Raw genomic sequence first — 25,309 nt, 5'->3', positions numbered from 1 at the left:
TGTCCGAAAGACAGTGTAAAATCCTCGAGGAAAAGATCAGTGTTATTCATCTTCAACCCCCATGTCTAGTCTAAGTTGCCAGCATATAGTAAATACTAAATGTTTATGAAATAGAAAACTTTTAGAAAGAATACAAGAATGCTGACGATTCAGTGATAAAATAAAGGGCAATAGTATTAATAAAAAACTCAAACTTGATATGCTTAAAATTACAAGTTAAATAATAAAATACACAACTTAATCCATTAAGTCTTAGGCTTTTGCTACATACTTTTAGAGAATGATGAGAAAAATATTAATAATCAGTTATAATCACAATAAGTATATTAAGACATAAAATGTGCTTTAGAGAAATGACAGTTAAGACCCTAATGCAAAGGATCTTGGTGGCTAGAATTATTTAAAGAGTATCAGGAGGATCATTGCTTGAAGCAAGTAAGACCCTATCTTGCTCAAGTGGTAGGATGCCTGCCTACCAAGTGTGAGGCCCTGAGTTCAAACCTCAGTAATGCCAAAAAAGAAAAAAACAAAAACAAAACCAAAAAACCTATGACTATCATATATTTGCTTGTTTTTTATTCCTTTGCAGTGCTGGGGATCAAAACCAGGGCCTTGTGCATGCTAGGCAAGCTTTCTCCCACTGAGTTCCATCCCCAGCTTATATCTGCATTAAAATCACTCATGAAGTGCATTTTTTCCTTCTCATCTCCAGTACTGTAAGAACAACTCCTACCACATGGTAAGCACCATGGAAACTAAACACTTTAAATGTGTGATTTCATTTAATTCTCATAACTAGATGCTATAATACCAGAAAATTTTAAAGATCTAAAAAACAAAACAAAACCTTGTAAGAGGGTAGTAGTTTGCCCAAGGTGCATGCAGCTAGGTGACAAAGCTGACTTTTGAACCCAGATCTTTCTGACTCAAACCATTTTTTGTATCATATTTAGTAAGTATTTTTCCATCAACAGGTAATCCAGACAGAAGACATTAGTTTCCTTGGTATTAATTTCTGAATCTGGCAGTAGTAAACAGCTTTCTGGGTGGGACAGGGATTAGAATACAAGGCTTTGTGCTTGCAAAGCAGGCACTCTACTGCCTGAACTACATCTCTAAGTCCATTTTACTTTTGGTTAGAGATGGAGTAGTTTCACGAACTATTCCCGTGTCCTCAAACTGTGATCCTCCTGATTTTAACTTCCTAAGGTAGCTACGATTACAGGCATAAGCCACGGGTGTCTGTTTGGTCTTTTTTTTTTTAAGCACTAGAGATTATAGTAACACAGGAATTGGTGGGAGCATTAACCAGTGAAATCTTTTTTCAGGCACAACTGGCAAGCTCTATCAAAAATCTAAAGGCATAAATTTAACCCAGAAATGTCAGTAGTAAGGCTTTAAAATAGGACTATTACACTTATATTCTTTACAGCTGTTTATATTTCTAATAGACTAGAAATAATCTCTAGCACTGGCTCTGATTTAAGTAGTTAATAGCAGTTTCACCATGAGAGTTTAGCATGTATTAAACATTGCTGATATACTTAAATCACGTTCTGGAGGTAGATATAACTATTGTTAATACTAACACATGCGTGACATATTTGCATTTCTAAGTGCAACTGCAGGAGATAATGTTTTTTCTAATATTATGTATGCACAGCACCCTATTTCATAGAATGAAATGTATGATATGCCTAAATGTCATGATTTATGGGGAAAAATGTTTACTTACAGCTTTTGGGGATTTGTTTACAGTTAAACAGATTTTTTGGGGGGATTATGAGATAGCTAAATTAACTAAATTATTCTTTTATACTGAAGTAACTGAGATGATAAAATCCACGTATTTGCAAGCTAAGAGAACTTTAGTTCTTTGCTCTAAGTTACCAGTTTTCAAGCATTTAAAAACTTCATTGGTTAGCCATTGATAGCTTGGAACTCTTTTATCATAAGCCACCACCACCAAAAAATCTGTATTGTTTATGAACATCTGGGAAAACCCAATAAAGTATGTGGAAAGTAATGTTAAATCACATAATTCAAAACTGAGTCAAAAGTATGATTATAGCAATTTTTACCATCTGACTTGATCATTTAGAAAAATAACTCGAGGTAAAACTTGAAACATAAAATTAACTATTTTAGAGTAACAGTATTTAGTACAATCAGAATGTTGTGCAACCATCACCTCTCTAGTGCTAAAACATTTCCATCACCCCAAGTAAAACTCCTTACCTATCAGTAATCTCTCTATCCCCAAAGAGATATACAGTCTGTCTCCATGGATTATTTGTTCTCATTATTTCACCTAAATGGAATCATATGTGACCTTTTTTGTCTGCGTCTTACATTTTAGCATGCTTTGGAGGTTCATCTATACTCACTCCAATATATTGTTTATAAATAAAATATTCAAAAAATTATATGCCTTTTTGTAAATTATAGCAGTATTCTATTCTAAGAAAGGTGTGGATATTTATAGCAATTCTTACATCAGACCAACCTTACAAAAGAACTCTACCTATATTTTCTTTACTTCATTATCATGGAGTCAGGATAAAAGGAACTAATATGAAAGGTACAATACCATAGCAATACTCATTGTAACGGTAAACAGAAGACCATAAAAGCAAGCACAGCTGAGTATGTATTCAAAACAAATTATATACCTGCTAAATAAAACTGAAAATAATGGAGTTCCTAAGAATCTCAAAGTTCTTTTATGGGCATAAAGAAGAAAAGTTATTCGGGTTAAAGTAATAGTAGTTAAATCTCAAGACCTCTTGGACCTCGAAAACACAATTAAGAAATGTTACAACGCACATGCTATTGCTGTTCACAAAAAATGTAACAGCTTGAATCAAACAGAGGAAAGGCCAGTGAAAAAAGAACATTTCCAAGAAGTTGAGTCCTTATCCTGCTTGGGCAGCTCTCATGTAGGTCTTACTCTCCAGATAGAAAGTAGGGGTGGGACTGGCAAGTGGATGAACAAAACCCTCCAATTTGAAGAAAGGTACAATGAGTCATGTTGTAGTCAGTCCCAGCACAAGAAATTTTCTTCAAAGTAAAAACCCTTTGTGATCACTTTCCACCTCACCAGAGAAAGGAAACAAAGAAAACGCACTAGAGTTGTAATCCTGAAGCCTTTGTAGAAATCAGGAAAAGGCCAAAGAATCACAATCATTCACATCTATTTATCTTCAATAACTAAACACATTTGGCTAAAATATAGTTTAAAGAAGAAAATAGTGCTCAAGTGGTAGAGTGCCTGAGTTCAAACTGAGGTCAAACCCCAGTACCACAAAAAAAAAAAAAAAAAAAAAAAGAGAAAGGAATAAGGTAAAATCTTCCAAAGAATTAAACAGTAGAGAAAGATAACATCAAAGATGGTTGTAAACTCTCAACACAAGGACTTCAAACTAGCTTCACATATCCAAAAACCCTCTCATGTCATCAGAATGAAGTTGTTCCTTAAAGCATATGGTGATTAGGTTCAGGAAACATATGGCGATTTTTATAAGAGGAAAGGCACTAGGGGTCCATGCTGGGTTTGAAACCTGAGGCTAAAGGTATGTCAATAAAATACACTTCACATAGAGTATCACATGGTAACATACAAGAAGGAGCACAGCCCATGTATCCCAGCAAGGCTACAAGTAGCCAAATCCTACTTTTTTACATAAGAAATCCTTAAAAGCATTTCTCATAGGGCATGAAAATGGAGAAGTATCAAAAAAGAGAGTTTATCTACAGATAACTGGAAAAAGAAGGTGTGGTATATACATACTGTGAAATATTACACAGCCATGCAGAAGAATGCTATTCTGTTATTTGCAGTAACATCGATGAAACTGGAGGACATTATGTTAATGAAGTAAGTTAGGCATAACAAATACTGAATGTTCTCACTCTTTTTTGGAAGCTAAAAAGTTGATCTCAAACAGAGTCTGGGAAGTATATATTGGGGTGAGGTGGGGAGGGGAGATGGAAGATGATTAATGGGTACAGGGGATAGGCAGAACTATTTCTCATTTTCCATAGCACAACGGGATAACTATGGTTAATAATAAACTGTCTTTCTTTTTTGGTGGGGCTGGAGATCAAATCCAGGACCTAGAACATGCTAGGCAAGTACTCTATCACTGAATTATATCCTCAGTCCTAATTGTGTATTTCAACATAGCTAACAGAGACTTTGAATTTTCTCAGCACCGAGAAATGATAAATGTTTGAGGTGAAGGATGTGCCAATGACCTGATCTGATCATTACACATTCTGTATGTGTACTGAAATGTCAAACTGTACCCCATAAATGTAACTACACATCAATGAGAAATAAAAACATAAAATATTTTTCCTGTGAAGCAAAAAGTGCTGAAAAAATGAAATCTATTAAAAGTAAAAAAAAAAAAAATCTGTTCTGGATGACTTTGAATTTATGAAAATGAAGATTTAAACTGTTACTATTTTGAGTTCTAGAAGAATGTGGTAATATATGAAGCCAATAAAATTAAGAGCTCAAAGCTGGGATAAAAAGAAGATTATGGGGCTAATACAGAAGTTGATGTAAAATCACACTATAAAGGAATAACAAATAGCAAGTAAGAAGACAGGTCTGAAAACCAAATTATTTCCAAAGAGACAGAGTACACAAGAAAGAGACAAAGATTAAAACAACTGCAGATCACAAGGACCTGAATTCAAACCCTAGTACCTCTAAACAAACAAACAAACAACAGAGCTGGGCAATAATGGCTCACACCAGATACTAGCTAATCAGGAGGGCTTGGGCAAATAGTTCTCGAGACTCTATCTTGAAAATACCTAACACAAAAAGGGTTGGTGGAGTAACTCAAAGTATTGGCCCTGAATTCAAGCTCCAGTACACACATACATAAAATTATAGAAAAGTAACAGATAAGCTGGACAAAAGCAACCCAGGAACAGGTAACTGGTATCCCTAAAATTGAGGATCACATTAACCAAACATAACAGAAAAAATTTTCACCCCTCATCTAAAAAAATTCAGATTTGCAGGACAGAAAGACAAAAATTTCAGAGAAGTACTGATAATGAACTACAGATCCCAAATCAAATCTGGCCACTAAGCTACTCAAACTCCAGGGTAAAAAAAGAATTAAGGAGACTGGAGAAAAAGGCTGGACTTAAACTTACTACTACTGAATACCAGAAGATAATGCAGTGACATCAACAAATAGAGAGGATTAACAGAAATAATAAAGTGGAGGACAAACAGAAAAAAAAAAAAAAGAAAAAAGGAAAAACTGATTTAACAAAGAAAGTTTCATTTCATTAATGGGCAAATATTCTCAAATACGAAATTTAGAAGATATTCTGTGATTAAAAACTATTTGATGATAAAATACAAACAGTCAATAAATGAAAAAGAGAAGCTCCAATTAAGGACTAAGTAGTTGGCATTGAACCATTTAAATACAGAACTGATTTAGCAATTTGTCTGGAAATGTATATGCTCAATTTATTTTTGATCTACTTATAATTTTGTTTTATTTTTCTGAGATAGCCCAGATTGGTCTCAAACTTGAGATTTTCCTCCCTCACCTGAGTGTTGAGGACAGGCATGCAACACCATACCCAGCTTCTGTATATAATTAATTTTTAATTATACAAGAAACACACGTATATATTTTCTTGGTAAAAAAATAAATACTACAGGCTTTTATTCTAATCCTTCATTTCTCCCATTCCTCATTAATAATCACTACTGTAAGTTGGATCACATTCTTCTAGGAATTTTTGATGTGTATTAAATACATTAAACATGTATGTACCTGTACAATTTTTTTTTGGTGGCACTGAGATTTGAACTCAGAGCTTCACACCTGCTAGGAAGACACTCTACCGCCAGCCCCTTTTTTGAGATAGGGTCTCAAGAACTAGTTGCCTGGGTTGGCCTGGAACCATGATCCTCCTGAGTTGCTAGGATTATAGATATGAGCCACCTGTGCCCAACTAGAAAATATAATTTGATGAAAAAATTTAAGCCTTAGAATGTTAAAAAATCTGGAAAAAATCATTTAATGCAGATAAAGGCCAATTTCTTCATTGTGGAAAGAGTTTAAAAAACAACATCTTCATACCATCCCTAGCATTTAAAATGCTAATAGTCACTCAAATAAAGAAATGCACATAAAAATGAGGTATTACATCTTACCTATAATATTGCTAACCATTACAAAATATGATATCGCAGATCTAGGGATGGTGAACAAATTCGCCCAATTTTTTTGTGAAATTATAAATTATCCACCTTCCTGGCAAACAATTAGCATTATTCTTTAATCTTGGGATTTCAGTCCTGGCAGTTTATTCCATCCCCAAAAACTTGACAATAACATAGATGATGAGGATTGAATAGCTGACCGAAAACCATCTTAATGTCCAATAAATGGATACTAGTTAAATAAAAAATGGTATTATATATAAAGGGACTACCATACAGTAAATGCAGAAGAGGTAGATGGCTGCCTTTTCAAAGAGCCCCACAACACATTTTGTTAAGAAACATGCAAACGGGGTATAAATAATAGCATGATCCTGTTAGAAAACAAACAAAAAGAAACCTTGACTATTCAATTTGCACTAACTTCACTAAGAAACTAACAGGTTCTGTTCATTTTTTGAATGAATCCCTACCTCACTTTTTTGCTATTTAGGAATCAAAAAGGTTTAAATAGTGAGGGATATAAAAATAGACCTACAAGGGTTGGGGTGGTGTAGCTCAGTGGTGGAGTGCTTGTGCAAGGTCCTGGAATTGATACCCAGCATCACCAAAAAAAATTAAAAATAGAAACATATAAAAGATACACACACACTTTTTTTTCCTGAAAGAAAACATGCAAAGTATTAAGACAATGTGCTTATAAACAAGGTGGCTTCACTTATTTTGTACCATTCTGAATTACTGAATTTCCTATCTTTGCACATTTAATGAATAATGTGTACCTCTGAATTTTTAAAATTCTCAACCTTATACAAAAAAAAAAGCCAACAGAACCCTGTATAGAGGATTTAGCAACTCATTTTCAATATTCTTTGTACATCTCTCTCTCTATATATATATATATAAAAGTAAACTAGTTACTGCTTTAATAGTTTTAGAAAATTATTAAGCACTGTAAGAAGAGCAAGAAAAAAAAGAGAAAAGGAAAATTCAAATGAAAGTTTTTTTTGTTTTTTTTTTCCAGTAGGACTTGGTTTGAACTCAGGTCTTCATGCTTGCAAAGCAGGCACTCTACCATCTGAGCCATGCCTCAAGTCCATTTTGATCTAGTTATTTTGAGATGGAGTCTCGCAAACTATATGTCCAGGCTGGCCTCAAACCACAATCCTCCTGATCTCAGCCTCCCAAGTAGCTAGGATTACAGGTGTGAGTCACTGGTGCCCAGCAGTCTAATTATTTCACTAGTAAATTCTGAAGGGTGGGGGGCGGGGAAGACAACAACAACAACAATTAACAAAAGCCCTGCATATAAATGGGAAAAAAGAAAAAAGAAAAAAGAAAAAAAAAAAAAGGCTGAAAAACAAAAAGTAACTGCAGAAATACTTTCTAAATGCTTATTTTTTACACTATGCAGTTATATACTACTTACCCAGCTTGGAAAATCAGACCAAGTTGGAACTCTCTGACAAAGGTCTCGAAGAATACGTATGATAATCACACAGGACTGCAGACCATTAGCTCTAGCCTTGAGACACAAAAACCAACTGAATTAACCTTAGAAATACTGAAAATACCCCTTGATGAAAAAAGGTTAAAATACCACTGTTCAATGGAAGCTCAGATAAAAATAAAAATAATGACACAAATTGGATTCAATGAGCTGCCATTTACAGCAGTATTTTATGCCAGAGTTAGTATTTGAAAGCTAGTATTTAGGTCAAAGTAAACAGATTATACAAGAATAATATTTCTTGATCCCCTGTGAACCTTGACCTGTGTTCATTTGAAACAGTAAGCTTAAAAACTCTGCCTACATTAGAAGAAAAGGTAAAGAGCTAAAAAGTTTGTCTAGGGACTGAAAGGTTAAGGAAATCTGTTTGGTTTCATTTCTGTGCCTTTGCATGACTGCAAAGTCACTAAACCAAACAGCTGCTTCCCCACCTTTCACTCCCTACACTCATTAACTTAGAGAAGGAGGGAAAAAAAACCTTAAAACTATACACAAAGCTTTAAACACATATTCCATTATTTAAAGCAAAGTTAATCTGCAGCCTTATGGAATATACACAAACATGTGGTGTTCCTAAACAAGTAAACTTTAAATATAGTCACTAAAAATAAAAAACAAAAAAACCCCCAAACTACAAAACACCCCCAAAACCTGCTTATTGTCAAATTAATAGTAACTGCAATATGCAGATCTTCATACTCATCTTTCTATGTTCACATAGTTCATGGTTATTTAATTTAAAATAGTATTGCTTGAGTAATCTTTTGAAATGTTTAAGCACAGTTAAACATGTTGTACTGAACTACTCTCTCATAAGGCTACAAGAAAAAAGTAAAATGATGTTCCGAACCTGGAACCACTTAGCGTGGCGTAGAGCAGCCAGAGCGTCAAGGCATTTTTGCCTGTCCAAGACGTCCGGTGGGTCTTTCACCATACCCGAGGTTACATCTAAAATGGATTGAATTGGCAAAATGCAGTGAGGAATGGGTGTTTGACCAGGTGAGCAAGACACTTCCTTAAAGTAGCATCAGTGTCACATGAGCCATTTGAGAGTTTGTCAGAATTTTAATGTACCCAAGGGAGTGACTTTCAATGAATTTACATAACCGAGTATGAAAAACAAACAGAAATTAAGTTTTTAATTTAGTATTATAGTAAATGTTTTCTGGAAATATAAACCCTACCCACAAATGCAACCTAAAGGAAAGATTATTGGACACAGCGAACCAGCACAAAAAAGACAAGAGGGAACACAAAAATCCACCTTAATAAATGAGAATGCACAATAAAACTGAGTTTGTTCAGTATTCTAGGTGATCGTAGGTTATTCTGAGGCTAATATAGCAAAGAACTCAAGATAAATATGAAATGATTCATACAATGTTAAACACAGGAAAAAATTAAGAACCCAATTAAGACATTTGTAATGCCTTTCTTCCACAAGAGAATTTTAAAGTAAAAGGGATTAAGAAATGCCCTTTAAAAATCAAAGTTTTCTTAAGAAGTATTCCAAGAAACTAAATTAAGAGAAAGAATGAGCAAAGAAGAAGAGCAATAGAAACTAGCATGGTTAAAGACAATTATATACAGAAAAGTGCAATAAGCAGAATGCTTTCATAATAAATTATATGTAAAATTTTAATTGGTTAAAACATAAATGAACTACACAAAACATGAGAAAATGTAAAACTAAACCATGACAGAAAGTTAACTTTACATTAAGTAAAAGTCATTCACGAAAGTGAAAGTCAAAGGGCCAGCTACATATTCATCTAATCATACCTATAAGTGTACATATAAGTAAATGTTATTAAAACTATTAATAAGCAAAATTATACTTATTTCAAACTAATTCATAGGTCTCAGTGATTTTATGGTATATTTTCTAAATACAGAAACATTATATAAAAAATAATGAGTATAAAACAATTCCTCGGCTAAAGAGCACAAAACTCGTAAGGCAATTATGACACAATTAATTCACTGAGTGCCTCAAATAAATATGTGGGGCAGAAGAAATAGTCACAAATCTGGGCAAACTACTCAAACCTTATCATAAACACTTAAAAGCTTTAAAAGACATGTCATTATGCTGCATAAATGACATATTTTAAAAAGCACATTTTAAATTGATAAAGGATTCTGTTTCCTGACTGGGCTTTCTTTTCTTAGTTGTTATTCCTCAAATAATCACACAGATTTTTCAGAAGACATGTAAAGAGGAAGCCTACCAATCAAGAAAAACTAGGTAATATTTTTAGAGTGGAACACAGAGAAATATGGTGCTAAAAAAAAAAACTATTAAGATAAAAAATATTAGTAATAATTTCAAAACGTGCAAGACCAACTACTGACCCTAGCAAGAATTTGAATATAAGAAAAAGACTGTTTTGAGATAATGGAAAGGGACACAGGACAGCACAGCTAACTAAGATGTTAAAAAAGAAAAACAAAACAAAACAAAAACAAAAAACCCTCCCCCCCAACCAATCCCACTTACTCAAGCATGCAGAACATGCTAAAGGACCTTTTTCTGTGGCCCCTATTTTCATTATTTGCTAAAGCTTGGATGCAAATAGGTGACAATTTGCAATCTACTAAAGAAGTTTCTAAAATAACAATTCACAAATTTTTATCTCCTCCAATATGCAAGGAAAAACGTCCTTTTTGTATTTGTAACTATGAAATTTTCATCAAATTCAAAGATACTAAGACACCTATTGCAAGTTAAAAATGAATTAGAGCTGCAAGTAGGAAGTTTCTGTTACATTTAGAGTGTGGATTTTTGCACCCATTTTTACATTTTAAATGGATTAACCCCTTATATATATATTGTGCTAAAATCATGCTCCTCATTCATTGCCTAACACCCAGTTAACAAAACAAAATGAAAACCAGTAAATTTATAAAAACAAAATGCAAATTCTCATCCTATATGACTGTATTTAAGGGGTTAATCACCAATCAGAAGACATGCTGTGTCCACACTATTTTATGGTTAAAAGTTAATGGGAAAATATTAATTTAAATTAACATGGTTATGTACAGTATATAATCCACTCATCTACTTAAAACTAGTGTGAACACTGCTCAATTCCAGAAGAGACAAAGACAAAACAAAACAGCCACAAGAAGGACTATAAATGCTAGTCTCTGCATCCAAAATCCCTCCTTAATCAAATGGCAGATGTGACACTGAGCTTCTGAAAACCTTGGTCAAAAATCCTTCCGATGTCTTGGCAGCAACCCCTGACAGGAATCAATTCCCTCTGCTAGAAGGCTTTGGACCGGGCCTGATAAGCTATAGGTGGAAAAAAACACACACAATACTTCATTTGCTGCAGAAAAGACTTCTGCAGCAAGGGTTAGACATTTTGAACATTTCTAAGCTTTAAGTCAATTAAATGTTTACTAAATATTTAACTGTCAAACACAGTACCACAAAATAGATCTTTCATGTGTTTAACAGTTATTTGGACAATGTAATCATTTCCTTTAATAATTAATTTTTCTTATTAACAGGACCACTACACATTAAACAGGCTACCACACTATGTGCAAGTAGTAAGTCTTGTGATTTACATTGGTTCTTCCGGCAAAGCCTTCCTTACCCCGGTACTAACTTCCCAAAGCAAGCTATAGGCTTTAAGTGATTTTAAGACACAGAGCATTGGGAGCTGCAGTGAGAGAGAATACATACCGTTATTCTGCAGCAAGAAAGAAGCAATCTTCGTAATGAAGCTAAAGACATGGTTTACTGCAGTTATCTGCAGCAAGGAACATTTTATCAATGTTTCTACACTTTTGCACATCCAACTTTCCAGCTCAGTGTCTTGAAGCAAAATCTTTCAATTTTAGATTGACCATTTTCTTCACGATCATATTTATAAAATTCACAACAGTAATTCTAACTCAGGTCTGGGTCAGACAAAAATATAATTTTGTTTCCTTTAGAAAGGATAGGTTATCAAAGAATTTACTATAAATATGACACTATTAACTTTAGACATTCACAAACTAATAAAATGCTTGACACTGCACTAATTTAATTAAGCCTAAAAGGCTAATTGGACAAATGTTATCCTGAAAAGCTAAATGGTTACATAATTTCACACAAAATATAGTAACTTTGATTTATAATGTATCATTTAGACTTTTAGTTTCAAATCTAAGTAAAGGGCAACATGCTACATATGATCTGGCCAAATTGACTCAGAAACTTTCTCTAGCAACACCCATAGCAAGACTTGAGTGGAAGTAGAAGATCCTTTATGGAAAATCCATTTATTTTTAAGATGAAAAACTTAAGATACAATATATGAGTTCTAAAATAGTGGATATCTAAAGTATGCAAAATTAGATTATGTCTCCCAATGACACTTTTGGTTAAAATGTCCTTTTCCTGGGTTGTGGAAAAGCCCAGAGTCTTAAAAAAATTTCTTTACAAATTTAAAAGGACAGTAACTAGGAGCCTTTTCTCCTCAACCTGTATCACAAAGAAGTATTAGTGTAGATTATAATGGCTATATTCAACAAGTTAAGATATATAAAAACAACATGAAAGGAAACAAAGTAAATTTTATCTGACCCATAAAACAAAGAACCAACATACTGCAGACACCAATCATGCTTTTTGGCTTAAAAGCTTTTGAAGCTCTGAAAATGTTACAGAATAGTCCCTAAAGCAACATTGCTGGCACCAGCAAGATTCATGGTCTACAAATTGTAAATGAAGTTTAAAATCCCTAAACTGCACTATAACTAATTATAACTACACTATTTATTTTTTAATATCTCTAGTATATTTGGGCCAAATACCCCAATCTGTGTGCATTAGGATGTTCTGCATTTAAGAAGTGCTCCAAACCAAAAAGCAACCTCAGAGAACTAGAAATATTTACCTCAGGACATGCCAAATCCACGATTATATACATAACAATCTCTTAAAAATATGTGCTATGAATATTTAGCCAATTTTGTCTGTGAAACTCTTGTCTTTTTTAAAGACAAGGCAAGATCAAGTACTTCTTAACACAGGTTAAAATTGTAACCCCTAGTTACTGGCAAACATTTTAAACTTTTTTTTTTGTGCATCATTTGTACCAATAAAAATAATTTTGAAGTTATTTTTCCAGAAATCTGAGGTTAGCAAGAAAAGAAAAAAATCAAGAAAACCAGTCACATTAAGTGTTTAATATATAAGCACATCACTAAGAAGAGCATTTACTTTGTGGGAAATGATCTTAAGCAAAACTAGTTGCTAAGTAAGTTAAATCGATCAAATTCATACATAATGCCAGCATGTTGCCTTCTAGGGCTTAATGCCATCTTAAAAGAGTAGGGGAAAAAAAACAACAAAAAAAAAAACCAAAAAAAAAAAAAAACAAAAAACCACAGTTGATAGAAAAGTAGAATGCTTAATGGCTTTCCAACCTCCTTCCCTCATGTTCTCTTCTCGAATAATTGGAGATGTCAGGGTGATAGTGACTTGCATTTTGGGTTCCACACATGAATTCAAAATTATTGCCGCTTCAGATACAGCACATTTTATATCATACTTCTCAGGACTTATAACCTAAGTAAGGAAGATTATAAGAAATTAGTGAGATCTGTTCATTAACAGACAAAAGCAGTTCATCACAGCTTTCAGTTTCTTACTGCCTTAACCATTCTATAAGGACTGAATAATATACTACTCCATCTAAGAAGAACATGCCAGATATACCCATAACATTAATGTCTTCTCTTCCTTACTTTCAGAATTTTTTGTTGAGCTAATACTACTATTTTTTGTATTATGTAAGATATTTGTACATGGATATGTCTTATCTTAGATGATGAATTCTTCAGTAACAAAAACACTACCATATTTACAGACTTTGAAAGGAACTAAAATAAATACCTGTACCTAAAGGAGCCACATTTCAACAATTCCCATTGTACATTCTTTGTAAACTCAACAGATCTTATCCTACCAGGGATAAGAAATTCCTGGTCAATAACTAGAAAAGCTATGACTTGCTCCAATTTGGTAGACATGTAGTAACCCAATTTATATGAATAAAAGTTCTAAACAGAAATTACATGAAGTGCTGACAGTGTAGAACTGGGCTCAAATCCTAACTCTATGAGTAATGTGAAGATGGGCAAATTGCTAACTACCCTGTACTTGTTTCTGTAGAATAGGAACAATAATTATATGGAACACCTAAAGGATTCTTGGGGAATTATAGCACTATGTACATGTTAACTATAATGATGATGAATTAACTTTATTTTACTTGTTTATCACTTAACACAATAAGCAGGTGGATTTTGGAAGAATAATCTTCACAAAACTGTCACTCACTCATTATTTCCTGCTTTATAGTTTTAGTAAGGACTACAATTAATATCAAGCTGTTTCTCAAAAATTCCATGATTTTTTAATCAAGGCCCCCAAAACCTTTTCTTCACCCACTACACTGTCCTAATTATGTCATCAGAGAGACAAGAAGTAGACACACAATGTTGATTCTGCTGTTCGTAATACATAAAAAGATTCATCTCCAGATCTGGAACAAGAGCAATGTAAAACAAACAACAGTGAGTGCCAATTGTTACAGCTTACGTTCAATATGGCATTTCATTATTCCTATTGTTATCTGTTGTTCTACTGGGGTCAGGTATGAAATCCCAATCTCTCAATCTGGAGAGATTAATTAAATTCCAAGGTTTAAAATAAATTTTATATATTATTCAAAGAATCATTACTGTAAATTTTACTCTAATAAGCTAATATAGTACTTTTTTTGTGTTTTTTAGTACAATTTTTAAAGACAAGTTTTAAAAAATGTTTTTGTAGAAGTAAGGGGAATCTTTTATTAACTGTATATTGCCATGAGTTGCTGAAGGGACACAAGAGAAGTGTTTCCAACCATTATAAACATTAGTGATTTTTTCCATAGTTTCAGTTACCTGTGGTTAACTGAAGTTCAAAAATAAGTGAAAAATTCCAGAAATAGCAATTTATGTGTTTTAAATTGCATTCTGTTCAGCCACGCTGTCCAACATTCACTGCAGTGTCCACATTCACTGCTATGTGAATCATCTCTTTGCCTAGTAGTGTATCTATGTTATACGAGCTACCTATCATGAGCAACTTAGCAGTTGTCTGAGTTATTAGATATGGCAGTGCTTGTATTCAAGAAACCCTTATTTTATACTGTAATGGCTCCAAAGAGCCAAGAGTGGTGATGTCTTCAAATATGCCAAAGATACCTACTCCCCCACCCACTACAGGTCTGTAAGCAGCTTTGTGGGCTCTAGCTCTCTTGCTGGAGAACCCTTCTCACATTTCATCTCCCCAATAAAGCCTGTGCTATCACACACACACCAGAAACAAAAACAAATATGTCAAAGAGAAGCTTAATATAAGGTGGCAAGTTGTCAACTTGAGAAAAGAAGTTGTAGTTTAGTTGTTAGAGCACATGTTTAGTTTGCATGAGGATGGGGGTTTAGTCTATAGCACCAAAAACCAAAACAAACAGAAAGAAAACAGGGCTGGTGAGTGGCTCAAGAGGTAGAGTGTCTGCCTAGCAAGCATGAGGCTGAGTTCAAATCTCAGTGCCGCCAAAAAAAAAAAAAAAGAAATTAAAAAGAAGCATGCTGAGGTTTTCTAATGGTGGTGAATTTTTATTGCTAATCTCTTACTGCCCCTAATTTATACTTTATCATGAGTATGTAGGTATAGGAAAAAGATGACATATATGGTTGGTACTGAGGTTTCAGTCATCCACAGGGAGTCTTGGACCATATTCCCAAGGATAAGGGGACAGGGATATGAGACTACTACATTCATCAGAATAAAACCAGAAAAATTCAAATTAGCAAGACTTTCTGCTTTAGCTACTATATTAAAACCATGTATACAACTAGATAGAGGAAGTTCATGAATTAAAAAGTTTAAGATTATATATTTCATGTTTGAAAGAAAAAAATTCCTTTTTCCTCCCTAAACAACTGTCTTTTTTAAAAAAATTACTTTTATATTTACTTATTATTTCTTTTTTCTTTTTTTTTATTGTTGTGCTGGGTAGGGGTATACTGTGACATTTACAAAAGTTATTACAATATATAAAATATATGATACTTGAATTTACTCGATCATTTTCCTTTACCCCTTCCTCCCACCATTCCTGGAAGAGGCTCAACAGGTACCATAATTCCATTTACATACACGTGTACACAATATTTGTACTACATTCACCTTCCCATGCCCTTTCTCCACCTCCTCCCCCATCCCATTCCCCTCCAAGGTAGGATCTGTTCCACCTTCCTGTTCTCCGGTTTTGTAAGAGAAAAACAGAATATTTTTGTTTAAGATAGCTACACAGGGAGTTTCCTTGTGACATTTCTATATGTGTATATATATAAAATACAGCCTGAATTGGTTCATCTCCTACTTTTCTTCTATCTTAGTCCCCTTTTTATGGTGGCTTCAACAAGTTTAAAAATTCTATAGCCATTCTTATTCCTTGATTCTGCAAGGTTTTTTTTTTTTTTGGTGAGGTAGTGGGGCTTGAACTTGGGGCCTTCACCTTGAGCCACTCCATCAGTCCCTATTTTTTGTGAAGGGTTTTTTGAGATAAGGTCTTGCAGAATTATTGCCCAGGCTGGCTTTGAACCGTGATCCTCCTAATCTTTGCCTCCTGAGTAGTTAGAATTACAGGCGTGAGCCACCCGCACCCGGCCCATATTCACCTTCTTTCTTTTACACTCCCCTTCAAATAGGATTTTTAAAATTTTGTGATATTGGGGCTTGAACCCAGGGCCTCATGCTTGCTAGGCAGGCGCTCTACCACTTGAGCCACTCTGCAAGCCTAACAACTGCCTTCCTATGATTCAAATTTTGAGAAAAGAACAGGAAAAAAACGGCATATGCTGCAATTCTACATTTTAAAATAAATTAGCAAAATGGCTTCATGCCCAATACAAGACTATAAACCTAAAAAGAAAAAGTAGAAAAATAGTTTCATCAGTTTGTACAATTAAGCAAAAAACTCAACACTGAAACTCAAGCCAAAATTTTAAAGGCTGGCTGATGTTTAAAAAGAAGCACAGTTAGTACTGCCAAAAACTTTTGAACCAGATGAGAGGTAAATTTAACATTTCCACAATACTTACAGCAAGTTGTTTGGGTAGATTTTCTGCAATACGACTTAATAATGTCTTTGAAGGTTTTTCTGAGCACAGCAAAACAAGGTTGACATTTCTATCTCCTCTGAGAAGTAATCCTTTTGCCAATACTCCTACTCGCAATACTCCTTTCAAAGCTCTGTAGCAAAACCAACTTATATTATAATATGACATTTCTTTTCTCAAACAGAGCTATAATATTCTTTAAACCCACAACAGTAAATGAAATGTAAAATTTTCACTGACTACACTAGAAAAATATACAGTATTTTAAGCTACACTTCATCTAGATAAGCAACATGGATTAAGAATAAGTAAGGACACCAATGTGTCTACTATTTACTTACTTTTATTTATTTATTTGTGAGACAAGGTCTCACTACGTAGCTCAGGCTATTATCAATGATCATCCATGATCCTCCTACCTCTGCCTCTTGAGTGCTAGGATTATAGGGGTGCAACATTACATCCAGCCCCCTGTATTTATTTTGTAAGTAAGAATAGTAAAAGCCATATTTAATATAATTAAAATATTTCCAAATGGCAAAGAGAAAGTTAAAAGTTACAAATCAATACAAACTTGATATGAAAGATGTTGCTAAAGCTCAGTTATTCATGAGCTTTGTGGTCACTGCTATAAGAAAACAGTTATTAAAACAAAGACTGAAGGGAAGACAGATGTAACAAATAAAACAGAAAAAAGTAGCTGAATGCAAGTAGAAAACCGTAAGGGCTGCTTTGAAGCAAATTCAACATATTTTTATATAAACTTAAATGAGTAAAATTATAAGATTTGAAACTGTTGGTAGAACTGCATTATTTCTCATTTTAGCAAAAAGCAGCTGAATACCTTCAAAATCTAACACAAGGCTAGTTAAGACATGTAGACTTACACCAGAGTTACCAGTCTTTGTAATCTTTATTTCAAATGTAAGAAGTCCATGTAAGGAAAACCAAAAATACATAAAGAACTTTGAAAACACACCTGTCTTTACCTCCCTCTTTCTTATCATCTCCCTCTTTGCTCTTGCTCTTCTCATGTTCAGACAAACTGTCTGAAACCAGTTTTAAAGCACGTTCAGTGATAGAAACAATTTTCTGAACTGCCTGCAACTCTTCTTCAGTCGGATAAATGGTTGCATGTTTTGTCATTACATAACGGTCATCAGATGAGTCAGGACGACGTAAGGGCTAGAAAGAAAAGTTATTATTTCATTTAAAAAAATGTTTTCTGAACTATTATTTTCAACTGTACAAATATTTGCCATATGTTTACAAGTCAATTACATAAGATGTGCATTTAAAACAATCTTTTTTTTATTTCAGGGAAAAAAAAGGTGTAAACTATGGAAAAGTTATACCATCCACACAACATATGCTTGGATGGATATATATACACTTTGCCTCAAAACAAGAAAATTACAATATATATAATCTAAAGCTATGAAAACACTTTAGAATATTTTGTGGTGCTAGGGAAAGAACCCAGGGACTTACACATGTTAAGTAAGCATTCTACCACTGAGCTACATCCTCAGCCCTTTAAATGCTTTTCAATAATTCAAATTTTACAACTGCCAAGACACTGTGATGACAAATGAGAAAGAAAATAGGTTGTTAGCCAGGTGACTCATGCCTGCAATCCTAGCTACTCAGGAGGCAGATATGAGAAGAATCGAGGTTCGAGGTCAGCCCAGACAAATAGTTCATGGGGGCCTATTTCAAAAAACCCCATCTCTCTTCTCTCTCTCTCTCTCTCTCTCTCTCACACACACACACACACACACAGGGCTGATAGAATGGCTCAAGGTGTAGGCCTGAGTTTTACTGCAAAAAAAGGAAAAAGAAAAAAAAAAAAAGCTTTCTCTTTTCTTGTGATTGCTCTCAAGAAAAAAAAAATGTACTTTCTTTTCGGTAGTCTGAACTTGTATGAGATGTTCCTTGTAACTCTTTTACCCAGTTGTAAGAACAAATTCTCAAGGGCAGATCTTTCCCATCTTCCTCACACATTAATTCTGGCACTTATCTTAAATCATTTGTCTTCTTATCTTTTACTCAACTTAGCAGATTTTAAATGATCACAATTTGAAGAAACAGATTCTAAACTACAAGTAATGGGAAGACAAGAACATGCATTTGATATATTGTAAGAACTTTTATATCCATCCATCCATCCAGGGTTTTGCTATGTAGCCCAGTAAATCCAGCCTTGAACTCAAGGATCCTACTGCCTCAAATTCGAGTGTTGGGATTATAGGTGTGTACTAGCATTCACAGCCAATTTTTGTTTTTATGCACAAGTTAAAAAACAGACTGGAGGCTGCAGGCATGGCTAAAGGGGTAGAGTGCCTGCCTAGCCAAGTGCAAGATCTTGAGTTCAAAACCCAGTACCACTAAAAAAAGGAAAGAAAGAAAAAAGTGAATGTGAAGACAAAGCGATTGCCTCTAAAATAACTATTCTTTCTGATATAGCGATTACCTCTAAAATAACTATTCTTTCTGATATAAAGAACTAAGGCAACAGTCAATTATGTGAAAGAATTAGCAAAAGAAGCTCTGCTTTCAGAATTTAGCAAATATTAAAAATAAGGAAGAGTAGGGCTAGCAGAGTGGCTGAAGTGGAAGACCATTTGTTGAGCAAGTGTCAGGACCTGTGTTCAAACTCCAGTAACACAAAAAAAAAAAAAATAGAGTAATGAAAACTTTGAAATTCTTATGCACATAAACATTAGGATACATAACTTGTAATGTAATGAAAGGAGGGAAAAATCTAAGTCAGATGAAATTCATTTCAGATCAGATTAAGTCTAAAAAATAAGCCTAAACTCTCACCCCTTATATAAACAAAGATGACACTCACTGCAGGACCCTGCGGTTGAGGAGGCATGCCTGGTCGGACCCCCAGGAGACCTAATGGGCCCGGAGGACCATGAGGATACCCTCCATCAGGCATTCGGCGGCGATCATCCCAATGATGCTGTTCTTCCTCCATTCTTCTCCAGTACATGTCCTCTTCATAACGTCTGGAACACAAGCGATATTTATGAGCACACGAGGCAAAATATAACCCTAACACTACCATCGATAATGACTTAAAAAGCAATTAAAAAAAAAAAAAAAACCCACCTAAAGCAGCTTAGTAGCACTGTTCTTCTTCCCTGCTTTATCTGACTTCCCTTATTTGCTTTTCATGGAAGTAAAAGGAGAACTTGAAAGAGCAAAGAAAATTACAGAAAGGACAAGCACTAGAAACAACAGAGTTCCTTCCAACCTCTCTCCTTTTAAGGTAGGGATTGTAAACCCAAATACCTATATCTAAGGGGGTCAAACCAATAATATATGTGAAAAATCCAATGTGCATATAGCACAGTTCAGCATTTTTCTCATGTCTTCAAATAAATGAACTCCCTCCTATATTTTTCCATAGAACCTCTTGTAATATCTTAAATTTCCCATGCAAGCAGAAAAAAAATATTTCCTGATTATGAGGAAAAGAAACAATAGTGCCAGATAGTGATAAATGGCCAACTCACGATTTTACTCTAGGGAAAATACTAAGGGTGACAAGGACTATGGTAAAGTAGAAAGCAAATGCTCTGGGCTAGAGATAATAGTTAGACTTGGCTTCTAAAAATTGTTACCAAAAGGGAATAGTCTGTATTACCAAAGTCATAAGATTTTTGTGACACCTAAGTGCTGTTAGTTCAGATTAAAAATTACCAAATAAGATACTCATGAGATGAATTTGGAAAGTGGGTATATAGTGTACAGCCCCTGCTTTACTGATCAACATTTCCAGAATCCATTCGACTATCTTTTTCACTGAAAAGTCCTCTCGATCTCAGTTCTATCTTTACTTTCAACCTCAAACTGAGATACCACTATCTCTTTAGGAAAGCACATGTCAAACAAATTTTGGTAAGAATAAGGTTTGAATAACAAAATCTGTTAAAAAGAAAATGTTAAGAAAGGAATATGATTTTTAGCCACCATAAAAACTATCACTTTCTCCAGGTGTGCTCAAAGGCTGGCCTTGCATAAAAAAAAGTACAAGACCCAATCTGAAAAATAACTAAAGCAGAAAAGGGCAGGAGGCATGGCCTCAAATTAGGTCATTTAACTAAGGACTGACAGGTGATGCCTTTTTTTTCATTTAGGCCTTTAGAAAAAAGAATAAAAGCAGCTTAAAGGTTCTGGAAAATCATGTTCAATTCAGGTTTGAATTTTTTTTTTTTAGTGGAACTATGGTTTGAACTCAGGACTTCATGTGTGCTAGATAGGCACTATACCACTTGAGCCACTTCACCAGCCAGGTATGAATGTTTTGTTATGGTTAAATGAGGGCAGGGACTTTTTTAACCACTGTTTGCCAACTCACCCTCTGCACACAACACACTGACTAGCACTTATTAATACTTATTAATAAGTTACTTATTAATTACTACTTAATAATGTATTAATAATCAAGGAAAATTTTTATGTTATACATATAAAAGTAAAAACTGGTATATATCTAATAGCAAAGACCAAGGTGAATAAATATAAGTATGGACAACACGTAATAAAAAAACCCTGAAAAACAGTCAGACCTGGTGGTACACAGCTGTAGTCCCAGCTATGTGAAAAATGTAGGAAGGAAGAGCATGGTCTGAGAACATCCCTGGGCAAAAAAGTGTGAGAACCTATTTGAAAAATAACTAAAGCAGAAAAGGGCTAGGAGTGTGGCAGTTACTAGTGAGTGCAAGGTCCTGAGTTCAATAAGTAAATAAATGAAAAAGAAAAACAAAGGCCAAATGTTGTGGCACATGCTTATAATCCCAGCACTTGGGAGGCTGAAGCAGAAGGATCTCAAGTTCCAGGCCAGCCTGGAATATAGGACACCAACATGCCAGTGGCCAGGCATGAAAATAATCCAAACTGAAACAAAAATGGCTATCATGTTTAACAATATCTCATTGGTAGAGATTTTAAGTAAACGATAGCAAGCATTTTCAAAGTGTGATAAAGACACTCCTGGTGGTCCCTAGGACCCTTTTGGGAAATCCATGAGGTCAAAACTATTTTCATAAAGCATTAAGACATTTGCCCTTTCCATTTTATTCTTGAAAATATAGTGGATTTATGAGAAGCAACATACAGCACTATGTTATAATGAACATAAAAGCAGGTATAAGAACCTTCCTGCCTTCCCTTAAGACAAATAAAAAGAGATGTGCAAAAATCTCTATATTTACAGTGTAAAACAATGTAATTCTTTCCAACATTATAGGGAAGAGATAGTTATTTTCTAGCTAATTTCTTATAATATATTTAATCTAAAACAAAACATTTTAAAATAAATTAGTAAGTATTTATACTTCACAGTTTTAATTTCTATTATAGTAACCTTGACAGATATAACCCCCATGAACAACAGCTCTTTGGAATTTTCAATAGTTAACTGAAAATAAAGGGTCCTGAAACCAAAAAAATTTGAGATCCACTAAGTTATACTATCCAGCACAGGCAGATATATATTTTGTAACCAAACATTTCTATTAGCAACTGATCATGATATAAGTATTAATAAAGCCACAAGGAAGGTCAATGTAATAATCGTAGTAGAGAAACAAATTTAGAAGGGACTGGATATAAAGAATTTTCTATCTGAACAAAAGATTACTATACTGGCATGAAAAATAAGACAAAATAATACTAACTTTAAAACTGAAGACTTGTAAATGAAAGTATGTTATGTATCAGTATGTTTCTGTTTCTATTTTTAAATTGTATTTTAAAACTTGTTCACAATACACATAGCAGAAGTATTCATAATAGCCTATCATGGAAACAACTTCGATACCCATTTATTGATGAAGGGATAAAAAACTGCAATACACTGATAGAACCAAGTATGATTCTGCCATAAAAAGGAATGAAAAGCCAGGCACTGGTTGTTTACACCTGCAATCTTAGCTTCTGGGGAGGCTGAGCCCATGGTTTGAGGCCAGCCCGGACAAACAGTTTGCAAAATCCCATCCCTGAAATAACCAAAACAAAATGGACTTAAGGGATGGCTCAAGTGGTAGAGTGCCTGGTTTTCAAGTATGAAAACCTGAGTTCAAACCCCAGTCCCATCAAAAAACCAAAAACAAAACAAGGAATGAAATACTGATACAAGCTATGACATGGATGAACCTTGAAAACATTATGAAAAATGAAAGAAGCCAGACACAAAGATATATTACATTATTCCATTTATACGACATCTCCAAATCGAATAGATCTATAAAGACAAAAAGTAGACTAGTGGTTGCAAGGAGCTATGGTGGGAAGGGGATTACAGGGCACAAACTGGGTTTGTGGTTTCTTAAGGGGTGATGATTGTGATGATGTAACTTTTGCACAACTCTGTGAAGATATTAAAAGATCCACTGAATTGTATAAAGATGAGATTCTGCTAGTTTTAAACAGAGGCACTTACCTAATATGAAACAATTGTTTCATATTTGATATATGTAAGATACAATTTACCAAAAAATTCCTAATATCAAGGCCATAGTCAAATGTGAGTATGACCATTAACTGAATTTTAATGCATACCTTTCTTAGACTTAGGATCACACTGAACACTGAAAAGTATATTAGATAGTCAGGTTTGGTAATGCACACATAAATCCCAGCTACTTAAGAGGCTTCAGAGAGAGGAGGATCTTCATGATTTCACACTTACAAAGCAGGCGCTTTATCACTTGAGTCATACTTTCAGTCCACTTTAGACTGGTTATTTTTAAAAATTTTATTATTATTTCTTTTGGCAGCCCTGGGGTTTGAACTCAGGGCCTCATGCTCACAAGGCAGGCACTCTTACCGCTTGAGCCACTCTATCAGCTAGACTTGTTATTTTAGATATGGGGTCATGAACTATTTGCCTGGCCAGGCTGGAAGGAGTATCCTGACTTTGAGGCCAACCTGGGCAAAGGTAGCAAGACCTGTTTCCAAAGCAAAATAAAACCGAAGGGGCTTAAGGCATACCTCAAGTGGTAAAGTGCTTGTTTGGGCAGCATATGGGAAGCCCTCAGTTCAATGCCTAGTTCTGTAAAAGGTACATTAAATAAAACTAGATTGCTCTGAATGGGAGTCACATATACACAATAGCTAAGTTTGTTAGACAGGAAGAACCACTTACTATCATGCTAATAAACGTTAGAGCCATTACCTCATTTCCATTCTCCAGCGTTCCTCTTCTTCCCGTCTTCGCCAGTATTCTTCCTTCTGCATTTGCTTCCTCATTTTCTCTTCTTGAATCTTTCTTGCTCGAATACTGGGCTTCACTTCTACTTGCAAATCTGGATTTACTTTTTTCTGTTAACATAGAAAAGACATTTTAAAAAACATCAGCCCATTCCAACAAGCTACATGTATTTTTAATTATACGATTCCAGATATTCTTATACCAGAGACTTTTAGTTGTAAATTTCCTATTCTATATAACCACATATAACGTTATTGCGGGTGTAGATGATGTTGCCAATCGTTTTCTACTCCATGTAAATATCTGATTTGGTTCCAAATTGGTGAATTTGTTATTGCTAAGTTATATTCCCAGGCCAGGGATAAGAAATGACACATCAACCATTCAACTACCCAGGCCTCACAGAACATTGAGAATAAGTCAACTAAAGGACTTCAGGTGATTAAAAACTCCAACTAACATCTTTACTCTGTTGATATCTCAATGTAGAAACAAGAAATAAGAAGAAACAAGGCAACATGACACCCTAAAAAGTCAGTAACCACACAATAAAGGATTTAAATAGTAGCAGAGAGGATGAAATCTCAAATATTAAACTCGAAAGAATGGTATGAATGAGCAACAAAATTAAAGAGGACAGGTATAAATGTCCCAATGAATTTTAACAGAATAGAAATAAACAACTAAATGAAAATAAGGAAGAAATGCAAGATATGGAGAAGTTTAATAAAAATATACTGAAAAAATATCAAATTGAAATTCTGCAAATAAAAGTTCTATAAAGTCAAACATACTCAATAAGGTAGTAACAGAAATCATGAGAAAGAGGTGGCCATTCAGGTATAGGCTTTGAAGACTTCAAATAGACAAGACCAGACAGAATAGAACTTTGTCATGTCTATTACAGTTAAAACATTAAGTGTGCAGAACAAGGAAAGAATACTGAAAGCTGCAAAAGAGAAGTGCCAAGTCACCTAAAAAGGCAAACTCGTAAGAATGACAGTAGATTTCTCAACAGAATCTTTAAAACCAAGAAGGGCCAGGCACTGGTGGCTCACGCTTACAATCCTAGCTACTCAGGAGGCAGAGATCAGGAGGGTTACGATTTGAAGCCAGCACCAGCAAACAGTTCCTTGAGACCCTATCTCAAAAAAAAAAAAAAAAAAAAAAAAACTTCACA

At 34.4% G+C, this 25,309-nt stretch overlaps 1 protein-coding gene across 3 annotated transcripts in view; it reads right to left on the bottom strand.

Moving 5' to 3' along the window:
* Zfr (zinc finger RNA binding protein) overlaps nt 1–25,309 on the bottom strand; it is a 78,117-nt gene that overhangs the window by 9,210 nt on the left and 43,598 nt on the right. For 2 of the 3 annotated variants that reach the window (XM_074077654.1, XM_020180524.2), the window contains 7 exons: nt 24,094–24,239; nt 19,756–19,918; nt 17,881–18,086; nt 16,884–17,034; nt 13,152–13,293; nt 8,569–8,666; nt 7,638–7,733 (listed from right to left, as the gene is read on the bottom strand). In XM_074077654.1, the coding sequence (XP_073933755.1) occupies nt 7,638–7,733; nt 8,569–8,666; nt 13,152–13,293; nt 16,884–17,034; nt 17,881–18,086; nt 19,756–19,918; nt 24,094–24,239 (1,002 nt within the window). The remainder of the gene's footprint in view (nt 1–7,637; nt 7,734–8,568; nt 8,667–13,151; nt 13,294–16,883; nt 17,035–17,880; nt 18,087–19,755; nt 19,919–24,093; nt 24,240–25,309) is intronic. The other variant, XR_012449200.1, reaches the window with a different exon arrangement.

This window comes from Castor canadensis, chromosome 6, assembly GCF_047511655.1.
Source record: "Castor canadensis chromosome 6, mCasCan1.hap1v2, whole genome shotgun sequence".
NCBI classification, from domain to species: Eukaryota; Metazoa; Chordata; class Mammalia; order Rodentia; family Castoridae; genus Castor; species Castor canadensis.
The sequence above is the reverse complement of the archived record's forward strand: the minus strand, read 5'-3'. Positions and strand labels throughout refer to the sequence as shown.